Genomic DNA, 22,189 nt, shown 5'->3' on the forward strand with positions numbered 1-22,189 from the left:
CATGTACACCATCCCGCACCGCGACACCTGCCCAGGGAGAGGGGGGAGGGGAGAAAGGTTAGGGGGTGCTTCGTGGGAAAGGGATAAGGGGGGAGGGGGAGGGGAGGGGGTGTTAGGGCATGCTCCATGGGAAGGGACAAGGGAGGGGGGGGGGGTTGAGAAAGTTTTATGGAATGGACTTAATTGTGTTTCAGGGAAAAAAAGGGGGGGGGGGGGCTTGGGAATGTTATATAGGGTAGCGGCTTAGGGGAGGGGGGGAGAGTGTGCCCCGGGGGGGAGGGGAGATTCAGGTGGGTTTCATAGGAGTGAGGAATTACATAGATCTTCCGAATGACAATTTATATACTGTCGGAAAAATGGATTACAATAAAAAACAGAGGAATAAAACACAGTGACTGTTCACTAGGATGATTTAAGTTCAACAGACAAACCAAATAAGAATAAAAGGGAGAGAAATAAGTTTTACATCTAGGCAAAATAAACAAACAGATAAAGCAAATAAACAAGTAGGCTAACAAACTTGTATATGAAAGGAAAAACAGCTCAAAAGAAACCAAAATTAACCATATTCTTTATCCACAGAAACCAAAAATACCAAAAATCGACCTACGTCACGGTTTCCTCGACACCCATGGAAAAGACCATCGACAGCCCCTATAGAAACCACCACAGAAACCAAGGCCACCGTGGAACCGACTCACTGAACAATATAAACCAATCAGAGCCACAATTTAAGTAATAAAAACCAGCTGGATTACCTAGAAACCCCCTAAAGAAGTGCTTCCTCCTTCTTACCGACTACGATCGAAAGACCAGCTGCCAATTTTACTTTTTTTTCTCCTTTCTACTGATTTCTTCCTCCTTCCTCCTAACTCCGTCTTCCTCATTCTGCCTGCCTCCTGCCTCCTAACATTTATTCTGTCTCCTTCACCCTTCCTCCTTTCCCCTGCTTCCTTCATCCTTCCTCCCTTCTCCTCCTCCCTCCTTTCCATTTCCTCCTTTCTCCTTCTTCTTTCTTCCTTCCCCCTGCTTCTTCCCTCCTTTCCCCCTCCCTCTATCTCGTTCCCCCTTCCCCCTTCCTCCTACCCCCTCCTTCCGCCTCCCCCCTCCCTCTTCCTTCCTCTTTACCGTAGCAGGCGACGCGTTCTCAAGATGGTGCACCTCGAAGATGATGTTAGTGGTGGCCGAGAGGCAGATGATCTCTCCTCCCTCCCCCTTCCCCTTTCCTCCCTCTTCCCTCCCCCTTCCCTTTCCTCCTCCTCCCCCCATCCCTCTTCCTTCCTTACCGTAGCAGGCGACGCGTTCTCAAGATGGTGCACCTCGAAGATGATGTTAGTGGTGGCCGAGAGGCAGATGATCTCTCCCGACATGAGACAGAGTTTCTTGTTATCGTCCAGAACAGAATTTATATTCTCGATCCACACGCTATCCACCGGCCCGTCTAGGACGATCCACTTCCTGAAAAGGAGGTGGGAGGTGGAAAGGAGGTGGAATCAGTAAATGGAATATGATGAAAGGAAGGGAAAAAATGGATTATAGTAAGAATTTAGCAAGAAGATAAGAATGATAATGGAATATGATGACGGGAAGGAAAAAAATTGATTAAAGTAAGAATTTAGGAAGATGATAAGAATGATAACTATTTTTAGTCTAAATACAAAGAAAACTACATTAAACTTTTAATAAGCATCACAAACCAAACTAAAACAAAACAACAGATAGATAAACAAATTAATTAACAAACAAAATCCCATCCTGAACGCAAATACCTAACATTGACAAGAAAATCACAAAATCAAAGCCAAACAATACCAATAACAATAAAACAAACAAACGAACAAAAAACGAAGACAAGAACAAAAAAAAAAACGAACAAACAAAAACAAACAAAACACACACAACCAAACAAAAACAAACGAAACGCACACAAACAAACAAAAACCCAAACAAAACCGCATCCAAACAAAGAGCCCCATCCCCCCATCCCCAACTGCACACAAAACCCCATCCACCCAAACAAACACACGCACAAACATCCCCATTCCCCCCCCCCCCCATCCACCCAATCAAACACACCCACCCACACACACACACACACAAACACCCCCCCATCCCCATCCCCCCCTATCCCATACCTATCTGGCGAAGAAGACACGGCGAACTTGCGGAAGTTGACAGCCAGGACGCCGTCGGACCACTCGTGGGACGTGGGGTCGAACTGGCCGTACAGCTGCCCCACCGTCACCGCCTTCGGGTTGATCACGCACATCTGCACGCGGTTCTCGCCCTCGCCCTGCGGGTACAGGGGGGTTAGGCCGAAGGGGGGAAGGGAAGGGAGGGGGGGAGGGGGAAGGGGGATGGGAGGGTTTGGGGTGGGGGATGGGAGGTTTGGGGGTGGGGGAAGGGAAGGGGGGAAGGGGGATGGGAGGGTTTGGGGGGAGGGGAAAGGGAGGTTTGGGGGTGGGGGAAGGGAGGGGAGGTTTGGGGGAGGGGGAAGGGAGGGGAGGGGGAGGGGAGGTTTGGGGGTGGGAGAAGGGAGGGGGAGGGGAGGTTAGGGGAAGGGGGATGGGAGGTTGGGGGTGGGGGAAGGGGGGATGGGAGGTTGGGGGGTGGGGAAGGGAGGTTCGGGGTGGGGGTAGAGGGAGGTTTGGGGGTGGGGGAAGGGAGGGGGGAGGGGGAAGGGAGGGGGGAGGGGGAAGGGAGGGGGGGAGGGGGAAGGGAGGGTGCTAGGTTGGTTGGTTAAGATTGTTTACGTGTTTGTTTGTGTATTTAAGACATCTATTGATTTCTCTGGTTGATCATTTGTATTTTCTCGTCCTCGCCCTGAAGGAGATTAGGGGGGAGGGGGGAAGGGGGGGAGGGGGATAGGATGGAGGGTGATAGGATGGTCTGCTGTGGTTGTTTTTGTTTCTGTTTGTCTGTCTGTCTGTCTGTGAGGGTGTATTTAGCTTGTATTACTTTGGTTCTTTGCTTATTCGTCTGCCAGTTCACTTGTGTTTCTGATTTATTTCTAGTTAAAATAAATCTAATTATCTTTCTGTCTATTTTACTCTCTGTGTCACATGACGATAATTTCCCCTCTTTTTCCCTCTTCTTCCTTCATCTGTTCCTCTTTCTATTCTTCCCATGCCTCTTCCCTATTATTATTATTTTTTTGTTTTTCTTCCTTCTCCTCCTCCTCATTCTCATTATCCCGAATACTTGCAATTGCGTCGATAGTGATCTCTTTTTCGTATCTCTCTATCTCTCTTTCTCCCTCCCTTTCTCCCTCTCATTCCTTCTCTCCCCTTCTTCTCCCTCCATCTCTTCTTTTCCTCTTCTCTTCTCCCTCCTTCTATTCTTCTCCTCTTCCCCATTCTCCTGTTTCTTCATCCCCTTCTTCCTCGCTTATTCAAGACCTCGAGATCCTGTGAGAGAGATATTTCTCTCTCTCCTTTTTCCTTCTCTTCCTCTCACCCACTTATTACCCTTCCTCCCCCTCCTCTTTCCATTTCTTTTCTCGTTTCCTCCTCCTTTTCCTCTTCTCCACTCTTCCTCCTTCTCATCTCACCCCATTCTCTCTTTCCTCTTATTCTCCATCCCTATTTTCTTCTTTCTCCCTCTTCCTCCTCATCGACGTCCTCTTCCATTCCCCTTTCTCCTCTTCTTCCCCTTCCTCTTCTCTCCTTCGTCCTCACCCTCTCATTCACGATCCCGGGCACCTGCGACAGCGACTACCTTTCTCTCCCCTCACCCCCTCATTACTCCTCCTCCTCTCCTTTCTCTTCTTCTATCCCCTCCTCCTCCCCCTCCTCTCCTTCGTCCTCACCCTCTCATTTCTCTCCTATCCCCTCCTCCTCCTCACCCCCTCATTCCTCCTCCTTCTCTCCTTCCTAGCCTCCGGGCTAGTACAGTGGTAACGTGTCGGCCTCTCATCCGAGGGTCGGCGGTTCGCGCCCCGCCCAGGCACGAGAGTTGCAACTGTGCACCGGGGTTACTGCTGTGCTGGCACCACGGCGCGGCAAGGACTCGTGTTCACCCGAGTCAGCACCAGCTGACACACGTGAGCAAAATCAGCAGACAGTATGTCACACCAAGAATATCCATTGTATCAAATGGAATCCAAACCAAACTTAAACTTTCCTCTCCTTCTATCCCCTCCTCCTCCTCTCCTTCGTCCTCACCCCCTCATTCCTCCTCCTTCTCTCCTTCCTCTTCTTCTATCCCCTCCTCCTCCTCTCCTTCTCCTACCCTCTCATTCATGATCCCGAGCGCCAGCGACTACTTTTCTTTCCCCTCACCCCTTCATTCCTCCTCCTTCTCTCCTTCCTTTCTCTCCCCTCCCCTCCTGCTTCCTTCGTCCTCACCCTCTCATTCATGATTCCGAGCGCCTGCGACAGCGTCCTCAGCGCCACCGTCTTGCCTCCGATGGGGTTGCCGATGAGCATAAACCCGTGCCTCACTCTCATCGTCTCATACACCTGTTGCACTTTGTCCAGGAAGTAGTCATTAGCACGAAGGCCGGCGCCGGAACACACCTGGCGGAAGGGCGGAGACATTATCCATATGGATTAAATTTTTAAACGCAAGTATCAGATTCGCTATGGTTATAATTATCGTGACGATGATGATTTGTGATATTCAGAGCGGTAGTGATGAAGATAAGGGTGGCAAAAAAAACAAAAATAATGATGATAAAAAAAGTTTAATATATATAATATATATATATATAATATATATATATATATATATATATATATATATATATATATATATTATATATATATATGTTATATATATATCTATATATATATAAATAATAAAGGGTAGATTATAATTTTCATTATTACCTTACTATTACTGCCAATATTATTAATCCTATCATCATCACTGTAGCATCGTGATCATTATTAATAGTTTAATATTGTTACTACTATGAATATAGTTATCATCACTACCGAAATTACCATAATATATTGATAATATATCCCTATAAACATACACATTCATGTTGACATAAATACATACAAACACGTATACACACACTGACACACACATCCGTACACACAAACAAACACACATCCGTACACACAAATAAATACACACACATCCGTAAACACTTACAATCCATACACACACAAACACAAACACAAACACACACACACACACACATCCGCGTACATACAAACACACCCACACACACATCCACACAAACAAACAAACCCGCACACACGCATAATCTCATCCAACCAATCTCCTTGTTTACCTCAACACAAAGCAATTTCCTCCTTCCCATGCTATTTACTCTCCCATGCTATTCGCTTACCTCTCTGATGGCGCGGTGGAGGCAAGTGTAATCAGGCTGCGGCAACACGACACCGGGGAACAGGTCGGCGATGATGCCCTGTGGAGGGGGGAGGGGAGAGGGGAGAGGGGGAAGGGATGGGGGAGAAGGGAGAGGGGGAAGGGATGGGGGATGGGAGAGGGGAGAAGGGATAGGGGAGAGGGGGAAGGGATGGGGGAGAAGGGAGAGGGGAGAAGGAATAGGGGAGAGGGGGAAGGGATAGGGGAGAGGGGAGAGGGATGAGGGAGAAGGGATAGGGGAGAGGGGGAAGGGATGGGGGATAGGGGGAAGGGATGGGGGAGAGGGGTAGGGGAGAGGGGAGAGGGGGAGGGAGAAGGGATAGGGGAGAGGGGGAAGGGATGGGGGATAGGGGAAGGGATGGGGGAGAAGGGATAGGGGAGAGGGGGAGGGAAGGGGTGGGGGAGAAGGCGGGATAAGGGATAAGGGATAGGGTGAAGGGGGAAGGAGGAAGGGTAAATGGGGGGATGAAAGGGAAAGGGGGGAGGATATGGGGAGAGGGGATGGGGGAGGAGGAGATGAAGGGAGAGGGGAGAGGGGAGAGGGGGAAGGGGCATTTGGGAGGATAAGGGAGAGGGATGGGAGGTAGGGAGGATGAGGGGTGGGGAGGAGAAGGGTGAGGGGGAAGAAGGTGAAGGAGGGAGGAGGAGGAGGAGGAGGAGGAGGAGGAGGAGGAGGAGGAGGAGGAGGGAGGGTGGAAGGGGGGTGAGGGGAAGGGAGGAAATGGGGGGAGGAAGAGAGGGAGAAGGGGAGAGTGGGATGGGGAAGAGAAAGGGAGAGAAAGGAGAAAGGTGTTATGGGGCGAAGAGGGGGAGAGGGGAAGAGGGGAAGAAGGACGAGGGAATGAGGTGAAAGAGGGGAAGAGGAGAAAATGAAAAAGGAGGCAAGGAAGGAGGAAGCGGATCAGGAAGAAGAGAATAAAGACAAAAAAGGAAGAAAAAAAAATTAAAAGTGAAGAACAAAATAAAATGTTTAAAGATGAAGGAAAGCGAAGGAGAAACAAAGAAGAAATTAACAGGATAAGGAGAAAGAGAGAGAGAGAGAGAGAGAGAGAGAGAGAGAGAGAGAGAGAGAGAGAGAGAGAGAGAGAGAGAGAGAGAGAGAGAGAAAGATTAGGCTCATCTTATACTCATATAAATACACTTTCACCAATTTTCATTCTCTCACACAAATAACAAATTCTAACAAGCAAAGGAATAACAAACAAAACAAAGAAACAACACAAAACTTACCTCAAACAAAGGCAAGTCATGAGCCAAGAACTTAGGTAAGTTGACATGCCGGAAAAAACATTTTTAGTAATGTAGACTTATATGCTTTTAATACGCAAGTTCTTTAAAATAATAATTATTATAGTAATGTTGACTTATATTGCTTTTAAACAAGTTCTTTATTTTTCATCATTCAAATATCACAATTTTGCAGTAGTTTTTCAATTGCCTATTAAAATCATTCATGTATAAAAACCCCCAAAATATTTATTGGATCTGTAATTTAATATCAAAAACGGCTAAAATATCATTTAAAGAAGGAATTAAAAAGAAATATCTCACCCCCAAAAAAGGAATTTAATAAAATAACCTAACCAAAAAAAAGAAAACGAAAAAGAAAAATAAGTAAAAAAAAGAAAAGAGGAAAAATTACTCATATAATATAATTATTTAATAAATAATATATGAATTATTATTATAATATATATATAACAATTAAATTAAAAAAAGTTGCCTTAACGAAGAGAGGAAAAATAATTAAAGAATTCGAAGAGAGTTAATAATATGTACCTAAACGACCACACCTGATGTGGGTATTTAATTCAATTCGGCAGCAACGCAGTTTCATGTCCTTTCCTGCACGAGAGTTAATTATTTGTTAATTAAATATGATACCTGGAAGAGAGTTAATTACTGTTGAATTAAATACGATACCTGCACGAAAGTTAATTATTTGTTAATTAAATATGATACCTGCACGAGAGTTAATTACTTATTAATTAAACACGATACCTGCACGAGTTAATTAATTAAATACGACTTTTCAGAGGATTTCAGGTTTTATGAGAATATGCAAATGATAGCGATTTAAAGTGAGAGAGAATCAAATGTGGAAGAAGACTCTATGACAATATGCAAATGATAGAACTTTTTAAGGTGAAATAAGGTGAACGTGACTTATTTACGAGGAAGTTCGATCTTATAACAATATGCAAATGATAGATATTCAAAGTGAGAGATAATTAAATGCTATTTGAATAAGTCTTTTCAGGTGATAGCAGGTTCTACGGCAATATGCAAATGATAGAGATTAAAAATGAGAGAGAATTATATGTGAAAGGTGATTCAGTATGACAATATGCAAATGATAGAGTCTTTTAAGTGAATGTGACTTATTTGCGACTTGTTAGATTTCATAACAGTATGCAAATGAGAGGAACTGAAAGTGAGAAATAATTAGATGTCCTTTATTGCTTTTAAAAGGATGGTAGATTCTATGAAAATAAGCATATAACAGAAATTAAAGGTGAAAAAATAATCAAAAGTGATTTATTTACAACTTTTAAGAGGATGGTAGTTCCTTTGAGAATATGCAAATGATAGAGACTAAAGGAATTTATTGAGCATTGTTTTCTCCTCTATCTCTCTCGCTCTGTGTGTTTATCTATTCTAGAACAAAGTCACATTAAACAGGAATTATATACCATGACTTTTCGAGACGATTATACTCCTCATCAGATGAAAAAAAAATCGATTCCAAGGACCATTATTTTATTTCTGTCTTGTGTGTGTGTTTGTTTCATTCCGTGTATTTCCTCTTTTGCTTTATTTTCCTATGTCTCCCCCATCTATTCTATTCTCTTGGTTTCTATTTTTTCTTCTCTTCTATATTTTCCATTTTCTTCTATAATTCTCTTTTATTCTCTTCCCCAGGGGAAATTTTTTTGGGGGGCCCCCCCCGTTTTTACAAAAAAAAAACCCCCCGGGGGCCCCCCCCCCCCCGGGGCCCCGGGCCCCCCGGCCCCCCCCTTTTTACCCCCCCCCCCCGGGCCCCCCCCTCCCCAAACCCCCCCCACCCCTGGGGCCCAAAAGGGCCCCCGGGGGCCCCCCGGGGGCCCAAACCCCCCCCAGGGAACCCCCGGGGGAAAAAAAACCCCCCCCCAAAACCGGGGCAGGCCCCGGAAACCCGCCCCAAAAAAGGAAAAATTCCCCCCCCAAACCCCCCCAAAAGGGGAAAAAAGGGGGGGGGAAAAAAAAAAAAAAACCCCCAAAAAGGGGGGGGAAAAAAAAAAAAGGGGAGACAAAAGGGGGAAAAAAAAAGGAAAAGAAAAGGAGAAAAAAAAGGGGGGGGAAAAAAAAGAGAAAAACCCAAAAGGGAAGGGGAAAGGGAAAGGGGGAAGGGGGAACCCCCGGGGGACAAGGAAGGGCCCCCAAAAAAAAACTGAGAAACCGGGGGGAAAAAAAATTTAAAAAACGGGGAAAAAAAAAAAGGGGTGGGGGGAAAAAAAAGGGGTGGGGAAAAAGGGGGGGATTTAAAAGGGGGGAAAAAGGGGGGGAAAAAAAAAAAAATTTTAGGGAGGGGGAGAGAAGGAGGGGTAAAAGCCCCCTGTCCTAAAAATTTTTAAAAAAAAGGGGGTTTAAAAACGATTTAAACGAAAACCTGGGGTTTTTAAAAAGGGGGTTTTTTTAAAAAAAAACTACTCCTTTAAACCCCCCCTTTTCCTTAAAACCCCTCCCCTATTTCTCCATCTCTTCTTTACCCCTCTCTAGTTTTCTTCTTTCCTATCTTCTTCCTACCCCTCATTATTTTCTCTCTTCTCTCTTTCTATCTTTTTCTTTTCTCCTCCCCCATTTTCCCCCCTATCTCTTTTCCCCTTTCTCTTCTATCTCTCCCCTCTTTCTTCCCCCTCTCCTCCTCCCCCTCTCCAACATCTCTCCTCTCTCTTCTACTCTCTCTTTCTCTTCTCTCTCTTCAACTTACCCCCCCCCCTCCCTCCTATCTCCTCTCTTTTCTCTCCTCCTTCTACTCTCCTCCTTTTCCCCCCCTCTCCACACTATCTCCTCCCCCTCCCCCCCCACTCTCTCTCTCTCTCTCTCTCTTCCCCTCCTCTTTTCCCTTCTCCCCCCTCCTCTCTCTCTCTCTCTCTCTCTCTTCTTCTCCTCTCTCTTTCCTTATTTTTTTTTCTTTCTTTTTTTTCCCTTTTATTTTTTTTCTTCTTTGGGCCAAACCCTATTCTTTCCCCTTTTCTCTTTTCTCCCTTCCTCCCTCTCCCTCTCTCTCTCATTTCTCCTCAGTTTTTCCTCTTCCCACTCTCCCTCCCTCTCCCTTTCCCTCTTCCCTCCCCCCCTCCCCTTCTCTCTCCTCCTCTCTCTCCTCTCTCTCTCTCCTCTCTCTCTCTCTCTTTTTATCTCTCTCTCTCTCTCTCCTCTCTCTTCTGTCTCTCTGTCCTCTTCTGTCTTTTCTGTCTGTCTGTCTGTCTCTGTCTGTCTGTCTGTCCTTTCTGTCTGTCTGTCTGTCTGTCTGTCTCTCTCTCTCTCTCTCCCTCCCTCTTTGTCTGTTTGTCTGTCTGTCTGTCTGTCTGTCTGTCTGTCTGTCTGTCTCTCTCTCTCTCTCTCTCTCTCTCTCCTCTCTCTCTCTCTCTCTCTCCCTCATATCCTATCGCCTACCTGTCTTCTTCCCTCCCCCCCCTCCTACTCACTCACCCACCCCTCTCCCTCCCTCCAATCCCCTCCCACCCTCTTGCCCTTCCCTCCCTCCCTTCCCACCCCTCTAACACCTACCCACCACCACCCCCTCCCTCCCCTCCCTCCCTCACCCCACCTCTCCTCACCATAATCATAATGCGGCTGCGCGGAGAGCTGCTCGGAGCACAGGCGGTAGGTGGCCACGATCTTCCTCGACATGCTCCTCGCGGCCACGAATCCGAAGGAGTAGAGGGAGATCTCGGCGATGAGGCCATAGTCAGGCACCATCATGGCCACCGAGCGGAACAGTGCCTGGAAGGAGGTGGAGGGGGAGGGGTGGAGGAAGAGAGGGAGGTGGGGGTGGAGGGGAGGAAGGGGGGTGGAGGAGTTGAGGTTGAGGGGTGGAGGTGGGAGGTGGAGCAAGAGAGGGAGGAGGGAGGTGGAGGGGTGGAGGGGAGGGAGGTGGAGGGGTGAAGGAAGAGAGGGAGGTGGAGGGGTGGAGGAGGGAGGTGGGGGGGTGGAGGTGGGGAGATAGAGGAAGAGAGGGAGGTGGAGGGGTAGAGGAGGGAGGTGGAGGGGAGGAGGGGAGGAGGGGAGGAGGAGGGGTGGAGCAAAAGAGGGAGGGGGGAGTGGAGGGAGAGGTGGAGGGGTGGAGGAATGGAGGGAAATGGAGGGAGTGGAAGGAAGTGGAAGAATAAAAGCAGGTGCAGGTGGAGGATGGAAGAGATAGGGTGGATTAGATTTAGTGATGGGTGAGATAGGAAGGGGAAAGAAGAAGGAGGAGGAGGAGGAGGAGAAGAAGAAGGAGGAGGAGGAGGAGGAGGAGGAGGAGGAGGAGGAGGAGGAGGAGGAGGAGGAAGCGAAGAGGGCGAAGAAAGGCAAGAAGGGAACAAGGTAGGGACGAGGGGAGAGAAGAGGAGAAAAAAAGGAAAAAGAAACATTAATCCTTCAATTACACAAGCAAAAAAAAGAAGAAGAAGAAGAAGAAGAAGAAGAAGAAGATAACAATAGAGAGGACATAAGGCAATGATAGACGGAGATTATCAGTCAACAATAGATAGCATCTCGATAGGCAACATAAGGCATCAACAGACAGAATATAGACAGAGAATACAAGGCAACAAACAGAGAATACAAGGCAACAAACAGAGAATACAAGGCAACAAACAGAGAATACAAGGCAACAAACAGAGAATACAAGGCAACAAACAGAGAATACAAGGCAACAACAAACAGAAAATACAAGGCAACAACAAACAGAAAATAGGCAGAGAATACAAGGCAACAACAGACAGAGAATACAAGGCAACAACAGACAGAGAATACAAGGCAACAAGAGACAGAGAATACAAGACAACGACAACCATAAACAGGAAATCTAAGTCAGTGTCACGTGACCGAGGCAACTCACCTTGAGATTATCCGGGAGTTCCGAGCGGCCAGCGTAACCCGGGTTCATGGTGATGAAGACGGCGCAGGTGGGGTCCAGACTCACCTGGGGGAAGACGTAGCCGCGGTTAGGGGTGTGGGGGCTCTCTGTATGTGTCTGAAAGTCTGTTTGTCTACTTAATGTCTGCCCCTCGGTTTGTCTGTATGTTTTTTTGTTTTTTTTAGATATTTCTCTTTTTCCTTCTCTCTCTCTCTCTCTTGTATCTGTCTCAGTCTCTGCCTGTTCGTCCGTCCGTCTATCTGTCTGTCTGTCTACTTGTCTGTCTGTCGATCTGTGCGTCTATCTCTCCCTTTATCTTGCATTTGTGTCTGTCTCTCCGCCTGTCTGCCTACCTGTCTGTCTGTCTACCTCTGTATTAGACACATTCTAACACGCGCCTTGGACCGAACCCCCATCTGCTAAGTTAAGATCCTCCCTCACTCCCTACATACACCCTCTCCCCCTCTCCTCCCCCCTCCTATTATAACTCCCCCTCCCTCCCGCTCTCCTTCCTCCCTCCCTCCTTCCCCCCCCTCTCTCTCTGCTTCCCTCCCCTCCCTCCCTTCCCCTCCTCTCACCTCCGTGCCCTGCAGCGTGAGCTTCGGAGCCTTCGACTGCAGCCCCCTCTGCAGCGTGAGGATCTGCTGCGCCACGACGGAGAGGACCTCGAGCTCGATGCGGTTAAACTCGTCGAAACACGTCCAGGCGCCGCAGGATGCCAGGCCCTGAGAGTAAGGCAGGGAAATCAGGTTTAGCTTCCTCAATGATAATAACAATGATGATTATAATAATGATAATAATAATAATAATGATGATGATAATAATAATAATAATAATAATAATAATAATAATGATAATGACAATAATAATAATGATAGTAATAATGGTAATGATAATAATAATGATGATGAATATGATGATAATAATAATGATAATAATAATAATGATAATAATAATAATAATAATGATAATGATTGATGATGAAGATGATAATGATAGCAATAATGATAATAATAATGATAATGATAATAATACTAATAACAATAATAATAATAAAAATAATAATAACAATGGAAATAGTAATTAGTATTTCTTATGTAACTGTGACTATGCATAAACTTATATTTCATATAATTCTCTCTCTCTCTCTCTCTCTCTCTCTCTCTCTCTCTCTCTCTCTCTCTCTCTCTCTCTCTCTCTCTCTCTCTCTCTCTCTCTCTCTTTAGTTCATTGAAAGGGAGGCCGGAAAGGTTTTTTTTGTTACTGATAAAACATTATCCTTTATGTAACTCTATCAATGAATTCAAAAATTCCCATACGTTTATATAACCCTATCAATGATATTACCTTTTTTTCCATATTTTTTTCTTTTTTTTTATATAACCCTATCAATAAATTCATACTTATTTTCATATTTTTTCATCAATTGAAATTATTTGAATCATATCTCCCAGTGGATTTCTCATCATAGGATCTATTAAAACGTAAATATTATTTAGTTTAGTTCAGAGTTAGCTTTGAAGAGAGAGAGAGAGATGGGGGGGGGAGAGAGGAGGGAGGAGAGAGAGAGAGAGAGAGAGAGAGAGAGAGAGAGAGAGAGAGAGAGAGAGAGAGAGAGAGAGAGAGAGAGAGGAGAAAGAGAGAGAGAAAGCGAGAGAAAGTTTGCTCTTGATTAGTCTGTTTGTTTTGGTTTGTAATGTAATGTTTAGTTTGTTGTATCTCTTTTGAATGTGTGTGTGCGTGCGTGCGTGCGTGTGTGTGTGTGTGTGTGTGTGTGTGTTGTGTGTGTGTGTGTGTGTGTGTGTGTGTGTGAGAGAGAGAGAGAGAGAGAGAGAGAGAGAGAGAGAGAGAGAGAGAGAGAGAGAGAGAGAGAGAGAGAGAGAGAGAGAGAGAGAGAGAAGAGAGGAGAGAGAGAGAGCTTATCTGCGTGTGATTTAGTAAAGGAATTTGTAAAGGTGAGAGAAAGACGTAACGGAGATGATAAATGAGAAAAGAGCGAAAGATAACTCGATGAGCAAGAAAATAATAATGACGTTAACGCTATTACCCGGAATAACAGTGACAAAGAAGACCATAATAGTGATGTTTGAATATAATAATAATATCTTACAGTCAATTTTAGTTTTTAACTCCATGATTATCATAGATTTTTCCTCTGACTCTATCCAAAGTCCTTAAAAAAATCGTCTATGACTCGCATTTGCCATATTTCAAAGTTAACACTTAACTGGAATTAATATCATATTCTAACAGACCTACGATGATAATCCACTGTCACAATAAACCAGAATAACTACTGCAATGAACCTCAACAATATAATACCTTAGATACTGAAGAAAATACCGCAATGGTTTGTGGAAAAAAACGACTCACTTTAAACAACGTGTAAACTAGCTTACACGTATTGCATATCAACACTTCGTTATTTTCAACAAAGGTAAACTTAAACTCCAGTCGAGCTGGAGACAAAAATCGGGTGTTTATGAGACATTTTCGTGAAAAAAAAAAACATAGATACATTTGCGAGGTGAATATACAGTGGCTTAAGAACAAACAATATTAATATATTGATTCTCTTTTCTTCTCTTTTTGGCCGCAAGTGATACTGAATCAGTATCTTATTAGCAACTGAAACGGTGAAATAAATAATACTTTTTTTACAGTCGGTAAAAACTACGGTAATAGATTAAAAATAATTTGAACAACGTATTTAAAACTGTCATGCAAAATTTATTGACTATACGAACGGACTCAATTGCAAATGCCTTCCAATGGAAACGAAAATGAGAATAATTTTTCTTTTCTTAATTGCAATGATTGAATATCATTTAACTCCTAATTTGCAAAACAATATTGATAATAATGACGAAGCGAGATTTTCCATTTAAGGATGATGCATAGTTAGTAATAAAATTAGTGAAGTAATTAGATAAAACTGAAATAGCAATAAAATCTGATACTAATGACTTTCATCTCTTATAAATTTTGTTTCAGTAACGATAATAACGAGTTGGATTAGTAATTTCATTAATAATTTGCATAGTATTTTTTTTAACAATTCTGATACATATTTTTCTTTTTCTTTTTCCCCAACTGTAACTATATCTATGTAACTATAATGACAAACTAGTAACATCGATGGATTTATAAAGGGTTATCTTGATGAAAATATCATTTGATTTTTTTTGCATTACACGCAAGCTTCATCATGCAACGCACAACATGAACGCTTACGAAAGCTCATGTATTTAAAATATAATAAATAAATAAATAAATAAATAAATACATAAACAGTATATCCGGAAATAGAAGCAATTAGTCAGTACCTCATTACGCTCTATTTTTTTGTTTTCTTTTTCTTTTGCAATATCATTCTGACTGAAGATTTATTCTTTGTTTTATGTTTGTTTTTGTGGTACATATCTAACTGCAGAAATATTCCTACCATTATTTTTGTTTTCCCCATAATATTGTTGTAAATACTAACATTATAATCATTCTTACTTTTACAAAATCATTCCAACTGAAAGGGAAAAAAAAAATACTATCACCATCTCTATTTTTACAACTGAAAAAAGCACACACACACACACACACAAACACACACACACACACACACACAAACACACACACACACACACACAACACACACACACACACACACACACACACACACACACACACACACACACACACACACACACACACACAATATATATATAATATATATATATATATATATAATATATATATATAATATATATATACATATATATACATATACATATATATACACACACACACACCTACCAATATTCACACATTTAAAAGTCACTACCACCATTTACATTCTCACAATCCAAATCTAACTGAATAACAATTATTTATTCACTTTATCCTACCTTGAAGAACTTAGCAAGGGAGATGTAGTCGAGTCCATCCGAACAGTTGAAGACGACGCACTGCTTGGCCACGGCTTTGGCGAGGTCCTTCGTGGTCTCCGTCTTGCCAGTGCCGGCAGGGCCTTCGGGGGCGCCGCCTGGGGAGAGGGAAGGGTAGGAGTAATAGTAATATTAATAGTAATAGTAATAGCAATAGCAGTAGTAGTAGGAGTAGGAGTAGTAGTAGTAGAAGTAATAGTAATAGTAATAGAAGTAGTACTAGTGGTAGTAGGAGTAGCTGTAGTAGTGGTGGTGGTGGTAGTAGTAGTATAGTATTAGTAGTAGTTTTAATTTTAGTGGTAGCAGTAGTTGAAGTGGTAGTTTAATAGTAGATATAGTAGTAGTAGGAGGAGTAATAGCATTAGGAGTAGTAGTAGAAAGTAAAAGTAGTAGTAGTAGTTGTAGTAGTAGAAATAATAGACGAGTGGTAGTCGTAGAAGTAATAGTCTAGTAGTAGTAGTAATAATAATAGTCGTAGTAGTCACAGTAGTAGCAGAAGTAGTAATGGTAGCAAAAGCAACAGAACAAATAGTAGTAGTAGTAGTAGTATGAAAGAAGAACAAGAGGAGGAGGAAGAGAAAGAGAAAGACGAATAAGAAAAAAAAGGATGAAAAAGAGATAAAAACAAGGGAAAAAGAGAAAAAAAGATACGAAATAAGTGAATTAAAAAGAGGGAAGCGAGAAGTACTGATTTTGCCACTGACATGATTATCCGTTTCTATAATTTAATAACATTACCTTAATTATAAAAGGAATGAGGATTAAGATCTTATAAATTATAATTTATAGTTATGGTTGTAATGATCACTTTATTGTTGTATTCAATATAATACCTGTAAGTATCTGAAAAAAGTTATTTCTGCAATAATTATTATGATTACACAATAGTCTTTCATCAAAGCATTATACCTAATAATTATCATAATTAAAACTTCGCAGCTTTAAACACCTACAGACCAAAAAAAAAAAGATGCACAGGAAAACGTGTACGAAATTAATAATATAATTTCATACTCACGACTCCAGCCTCACAAATCACGGAAAATGGGAACCAACATAAATAAAGGCCACGACCTTATCGTCCTCATAAATAACGAGTCATAACTCATGAAAGAAAACACTTCATGACTCACCCCGATTCAGCGTGGGAGCCTGTGCAAGCCCCCTATCAAGACTCATAACTCATAACTCATACTATATAACAACGCATAACTCATAACAACGCATAGGTCATAATAACTCACAACTCATAAGAACTCTAACTTATACTATATAACAACGCATAATTCATAAGAACTCATAACTCATAACAAATCATAACTCATAATTCATAACAACGCATAACTCATAACAACTCATGACCCTAATGGTTCGTCACCCACGACCGTCATCATCAAGACTCACAACCCATAATAACCGACAGCCCACGAAACCGTAACTCGACTTATAACTAAACCCCCCAAACCCCACAACTCGCCTAGATTAAGCACGAGCCAAACCCCCACAATTCACCTAGATTCAGCATAAGCCAAGACCCCACGACTCACCTAGATTAAGCATGAGCCAAACCCCCACAACTCACCTAGATTCAGCATGAGCCAAGACCCCACAACTCACCTAGATTCAGCATGAGCCAAGACCCCACAACTCACCTAGATTCAGCAAGAGCCAAGACCCCACAACTCACCTAGATTAAGCAAGAGCCAAGACCCCACAACTCACCCAGATTCAGCATGAGCCAAACCCCCACAACTCACCTGGATTCAGCAAGACCCAAACCCCCACAACTCACCTAGATTCAGCAAGACCCAAACCCCCACAACTCACCTAGATTCAGCATGAGCCAAGACCCCACAACTCACCTAGATTCAGCATGAGCCAAGACCCCACAACTCACCTAGATTCAGCATGAGCCAAGACCCCACAACTCACCTAGATTCAGCAAGACCCAAGACCCCACAACTCACCTAGATTAAGCAAGAGCCAAGACCCCACAACTCACCTAGATTAAGCAAGACCCAAGACCCCACAACTCACCTAGATTCAGCATGAGCCAAGACCCCACAACTCACCTAGATTCAGCATGAGCCAAGACCCCACAACTCACCTAGATTCAGCATGAGCCAAACCCCCACAACTCACCTAGATTCAGCATGAGCCAAGACCCCACAACTCACCCAGATTAAGCATGAGCCAAACCCCCACAACTCACCTAGATTCAGCATGAGGGCCTGTGTGAGCGTCCTGTAGCAGCGATCGGTGAGCGAGGTGATGACAAGGCGGCCTGTGTTGCCCAAGTACTCGTAACCGTATTCCAGTTCTGCGTTGATCATCCGGACTTTGAGGATGTCGTCCTGTGATGGGGGGGGAGGGAGAGATAGGAGAGGGGGGAGGGGGAGGGGGACGAGAGGAGAGGGGGGGAAAGTGAGGGGGACGAGAGGAGAAGGGGGAGGGGAAGGGGATGAGAAGAGTAGGGTGAAGGGTGAGAGGAGAAGGGTGAGGGTGGGGAGAGATGAAGGGTGAGGGGGGGGAAGTGGTGGAGGAAGGTGAGGGGAAGGGGGTGAGGGATGAGGGGAGATTGAAGGGGGGAAAGGGAAGGGAGGGGAGGGTTAGGGTGAGAGGAGGGGCGTGGGGAGGGGGAAAAGGGGTGAGGGATGATGTAAGAGGGGAAGTGGATGGGGAGGGGGGAAGAGGGAAGGGAGAGTGATGAGGGGAAGGGAGAGGCAAGGGGATCGCGTTTGGGTGAGGAGAAAGGGGACAGGTAAGGGTTAGGGTGAGGGGAAGATGGAGAGAAAAGAAAAGTGAGAGGAAAAAGGGAGCAGAGAACGGAAGGAGGGGAAGAGAAGGGGACAAGATAAGAGGTAAAGTGAAGGGGAGAGGGAGGAGGAGGAGGAGAAGGGGAGTTAAAAAGGGCAGGAGGGGGGGGGGTGAAAGAGTAGGCGAGAGAAAAAAATTGCGTATTAGATAGACATCGTTAAAAAGCTGATCGATAGATACACGGCTGAATGATACACAGATAGATAGGTAAATTTATACTGAATCATTCTTCCCTATCTCCCTCCTCCCTTTGCCTATCCACTTTCCTTTATCTTCTTCCTTATTATCTCCCTTTCCCCTTTATTTTTCTCTCCCCTCCTCTATCCCTTTCCTCATTCTTTTTCATTCCTATCCTTTCATCTTTTACTCTTTTTTTCTCCCTTTCTCTCTCTCTCTCTTCATACACTTCACATACCTTCCTCTCTTCATTTCCTCCTCCCTCCCTCCTTCTTCTTCCCTCTCCCTGCTTAATCCCCCCCCCCTCCCCCCTTCCTGTTCAACCTCCCTCCTCCTGCTTCACCCCCCCCCCCCCTCCCCCCTCACCCCAATCCCCTCCCCTCCCCTTCCCTCCCCTCCTATCCCTTCCTGCTTCACCCTCTCTCTTCCTAGTTAACCCCTCTCCCCTCCCCCCTCTATTCCTCAACACCCCCCCTTCCCCACCCCTTCATACCCCTCCCCCCACCCACCTCCTCCTGCTTCACCCCCTCCCCCTTCCCCCTCTATTCCTCCTCAACACCCCCCCATCCCTCCCCTCCCCTTCACACCCCCTCGACCCCCCTCCCCTTCATTCCCCCTACCCCCCCCCCCTCATCCCACACTTCACTTACCTGCCAGTAATACCTGAGCTGAGATAACCAGGTGAAGTCAGTGAGGTCAGTCACTTTCTTCTTAATGAGTTCCTCTTTCATGACGTCACGGGCGTGGACGTCCAGTACCACGAGGGCGCCTGTCGGGATGGGCGTACGTGGGCGTGGGGCGGGTGTACGTAGGCGCAGGGCGGGCGTACGTAGGCGTGGGGTGGGCGTACGTAGGCGCAGGGTGGACGTACGTAGGCGCAGGGGGGACGTACGTAGGCGCAGGGTGGGCGTACGTAGGCGTGGGGTGGGTGTACGTAGGAGTGGGGTGTGTGTACGTGGGTGTGGGGTAGTGTGCGTAGGCGTGGGGTGTGTGTACATGGGCATGGAGTGGGCGTACGTAGGCGTGGGGGGGGTGTACGGGGGCGGGGGGTGTGTGTACGTAAGCGGGGGTTTGGGGTTAGTAGGCGCAGGGGGGGTGGCGTAACATACTGGCGTGGGGATGGGAAACAGGGTGGGAGTAAGAAAGAGTAAGAGTAAGGAAGAGTAAGGAAGGGAGGATGAAGAGGAAGGAGAAAGGGTGCAGAGGAATGGATGAGAAAGAGAGAATGGGGAGGAGTAGAAAGACAGAGGGGGAGTGAATAGACGGGGGGGGGGGGGAGGGAGGAAGGGGACAAAAAGAAGAAAAGGAAAAAAGGGGAGAAAAAAAATCCCGGTTTATTTCTTTAATCAAAATATATTCCAGAATTGATATGATTTCCAAGAATATATATACAAACAGACAAGAAAATAACAAAATATTTTTAACAAACAGACCCACGATCAAACAAACGAAAAACAAATAAACAAAATTTTCAAGCCCCTCCTCATTCTCACTCCTTTTCCCTCACAGAAACCCAAGTCCCCAGTTCCCATTTCCTCACAGAAACCAAGTCCCCAATTCCCATTTCCTCACAGAAACCCAAGTCCCCAATTCCCATTCCTTGCAGAGACCCAATTCCCATTCCCTTACAGAACCCCCCCCCCCCCAGTCCCATATCCTTACAGAACCCCACACCATTCGAAATTACCCACAAATCCAACATAAATAACATGCACACACAAAAAAAAAAACGAAAATCACACACACACTCAAAACAAAAAAAACCCCAAACACTCACACAAAAAAAACCCAAAATAACAAAAAAAACGAAAACCACACCAAAAAAACCGAAAACAAAAAAAGCGAAAAAACACACACACAAAAAAAGCGAAAAAACACACACACACAAAACCGAAAACACACACACCAAAAAAAAAAAAAAACGAAAACACACACACACAACACACACAAAACACACACACAAAAAAAAACGAAAAAACGCACACACGTACCTAGCGTCGTCCTGTTCTGCTTCGAGAGTTGTCCGCGCACGAGGCCCACGACCAACTCGATCTGCTTGTTGCAAAGTTCATAATATTCCTCCATCTGTTTCGTTCCTTCCCTGAGACGTGGGAGAAGTGAGAGGGGTGAGGGGTGAGGGGAGGGGGGGGAGGTATAAAGACGGGTGCGAAAGTAATTTCTTATTTTTTTTGTTATCTATTTTTGTTATATATTTTGTTATCTATTTTTCGAGTGATTATTCTTGTTATCTATTTTCGAGTGACTATTCTTGTCTATTTTCGAGTGACTATTCTTTATACATTTTCGAGTGCCTATTCTTTATACATTTTCGAGTAAATATTCTTTATTTATTTTCGAGTGACTCTTCCTTATTATCTATTTTTAATTTATTCAAGTATTATTTACTTTTGATTATTTCTAATTATTCTTTATCATCTATTTCCAAGTGACTATTCTTTATTACCCATTTTCAAGTGACAATTCTTTATTATTATATATTTTTTTTTTTAAACCTAGAAGGAAGGTAACTCAACCAGGAAGTAGAAACAGTGACATTTTTTCTTATACATAAATCTGAAATTTCAGGTTATAATTCTAAATGCTGTTGAGTACTTTAATCGTTTACAAACTCCCGAGTTTATATCTACAAATGGTAAATCGCCTTGAGTATATAAAGTCTTTCAAACAATATTTAAAACCAATGATTTATTTCCGAAGAATTTCCGAAACCAGAAGAAACATAAAGAAGCAGACAAGGACAAGAAAATAAATTAATAAAAATAATAACAAAAAACAAAAACATAGAGAATAACAAACAAACTGATAAACCAAAAAAACTGATAAACCAAACTGATAACCAACTGACCTCATGCCCCTCGACACCTCTGTGGTCCAGAATGTCTGTGAGACGCAGAGAACCGCCTGCCCCGGCCACTCCAGCGCCCATTCCTCTCGTGGCTTCGTGGTGTACGCCTCCATGCACGACTTCACTACCTTCGTACGTAAAAGAGGGTTAAGATGTGTTAGTAGTATTTACTTGATTATCAAATACTCATCCTTGCCCTCCTGATTCCTTTTTTTTTTTTCGTTGGTATTTTGTTCTCCTTTTTTCTGTTTTCTATCTTTTTTTTTGTTCTCTTTCTCCATTTCTTCTCTTTCATTCCAGCTTCGTTCTCTTCCCATGATTTCCCCTCCTTTTCTTCCTTTCTCTCTCCCTTCCTAAGTCCTAAGTTGACTTCCATCTGCAAGAGTTCCTTCTCGACCTGCCCTCTGACTTCCTTACCTTCTGTCTTCCTCCTTTCTTTATCCCACCTTCTAGACTTCTTTTTTACCTCTCCCCTTCTCCACATCTTCCTACCAATCCTTCCATCTCTATCCTCCCTCCCTCCCTCTCTTTTCCTCCTCTCCCTTGTCTTTTTGACACCAAATGGGCGACCCACTTCCCGTCCTCTCTTTCCCAACTTTTCTTCCTTCCTCCTTCCGATCTCTCCTTTCTCCCTTCTAATGTTTTCCTTTCGCTTTCGATTTCCGATCCTCCCTTGTCTCTATGCTTTTCCTCCTCCTCCTCTCCTTCCTTCCTCCTATTCTCTTCCTCCCTCTCCCTTACCTTCTTAATACTGGCCTTGACACTAGCCTCCAGCTGCACAAGCCACTTCTCGACCTGCCCTCTCGCCTTGGCTGTGCTGATGATGGTGGTCAGGCCGATGACCTCGCCCTCGCTTGACCTGATGGCCACCACCTCCAGGTCCTCGCCGAAGTCCAAGGAGTTGACCCCCTCGAAGCACTTCTTCAGGTGAGGCTGTACTC

General features: G+C 44.3%; 1 protein-coding gene across 1 annotated transcript in view; it reads right to left on the reverse strand.

The window, feature by feature from the left end:
• The window catches only part of LOC119572592 (dynein heavy chain 7, axonemal-like), an 81,228-nt gene that overhangs the window by 51,216 nt on the left and 7,823 nt on the right, over positions 1 to 22,189 (reverse strand). The window contains exons 5-20 of the mRNA XM_037919696.1: positions 21,990 to 22,188; positions 21,249 to 21,376; positions 20,374 to 20,483; positions 19,033 to 19,151; positions 17,601 to 17,742; positions 15,350 to 15,486; positions 12,025 to 12,171; positions 11,429 to 11,512; positions 10,164 to 10,329; positions 7,137 to 7,188; positions 6,574 to 6,628; positions 5,306 to 5,383; positions 4,347 to 4,517; positions 2,136 to 2,287; positions 1,287 to 1,458; positions 1 to 27 (exon numbers count right to left, since the gene is read on the reverse strand). The exon at positions 1 to 27 is cut by the window's left edge and continues 321 nt beyond it. Of these exons, the coding sequence (XP_037775624.1) occupies positions 1 to 27; positions 1,287 to 1,458; positions 2,136 to 2,287; positions 4,347 to 4,517; positions 5,306 to 5,383; positions 6,574 to 6,628; positions 7,137 to 7,188; positions 10,164 to 10,329; positions 11,429 to 11,512; positions 12,025 to 12,171; positions 15,350 to 15,486; positions 17,601 to 17,742; positions 19,033 to 19,151; positions 20,374 to 20,483; positions 21,249 to 21,376; positions 21,990 to 22,188 (1,939 nt within the window). The remainder of the gene's footprint in view (positions 28 to 1,286; positions 1,459 to 2,135; positions 2,288 to 4,346; positions 4,518 to 5,305; positions 5,384 to 6,573; positions 6,629 to 7,136; positions 7,189 to 10,163; positions 10,330 to 11,428; positions 11,513 to 12,024; positions 12,172 to 15,349; positions 15,487 to 17,600; positions 17,743 to 19,032; positions 19,152 to 20,373; positions 20,484 to 21,248; positions 21,377 to 21,989; position 22,189) is intronic.

Source organism: Penaeus monodon, chromosome 4 (genome assembly GCF_015228065.2).
Source record: "Penaeus monodon isolate SGIC_2016 chromosome 4, NSTDA_Pmon_1, whole genome shotgun sequence".
Taxonomy (NCBI): Eukaryota; Metazoa; Arthropoda; class Malacostraca; order Decapoda; family Penaeidae; genus Penaeus; species Penaeus monodon.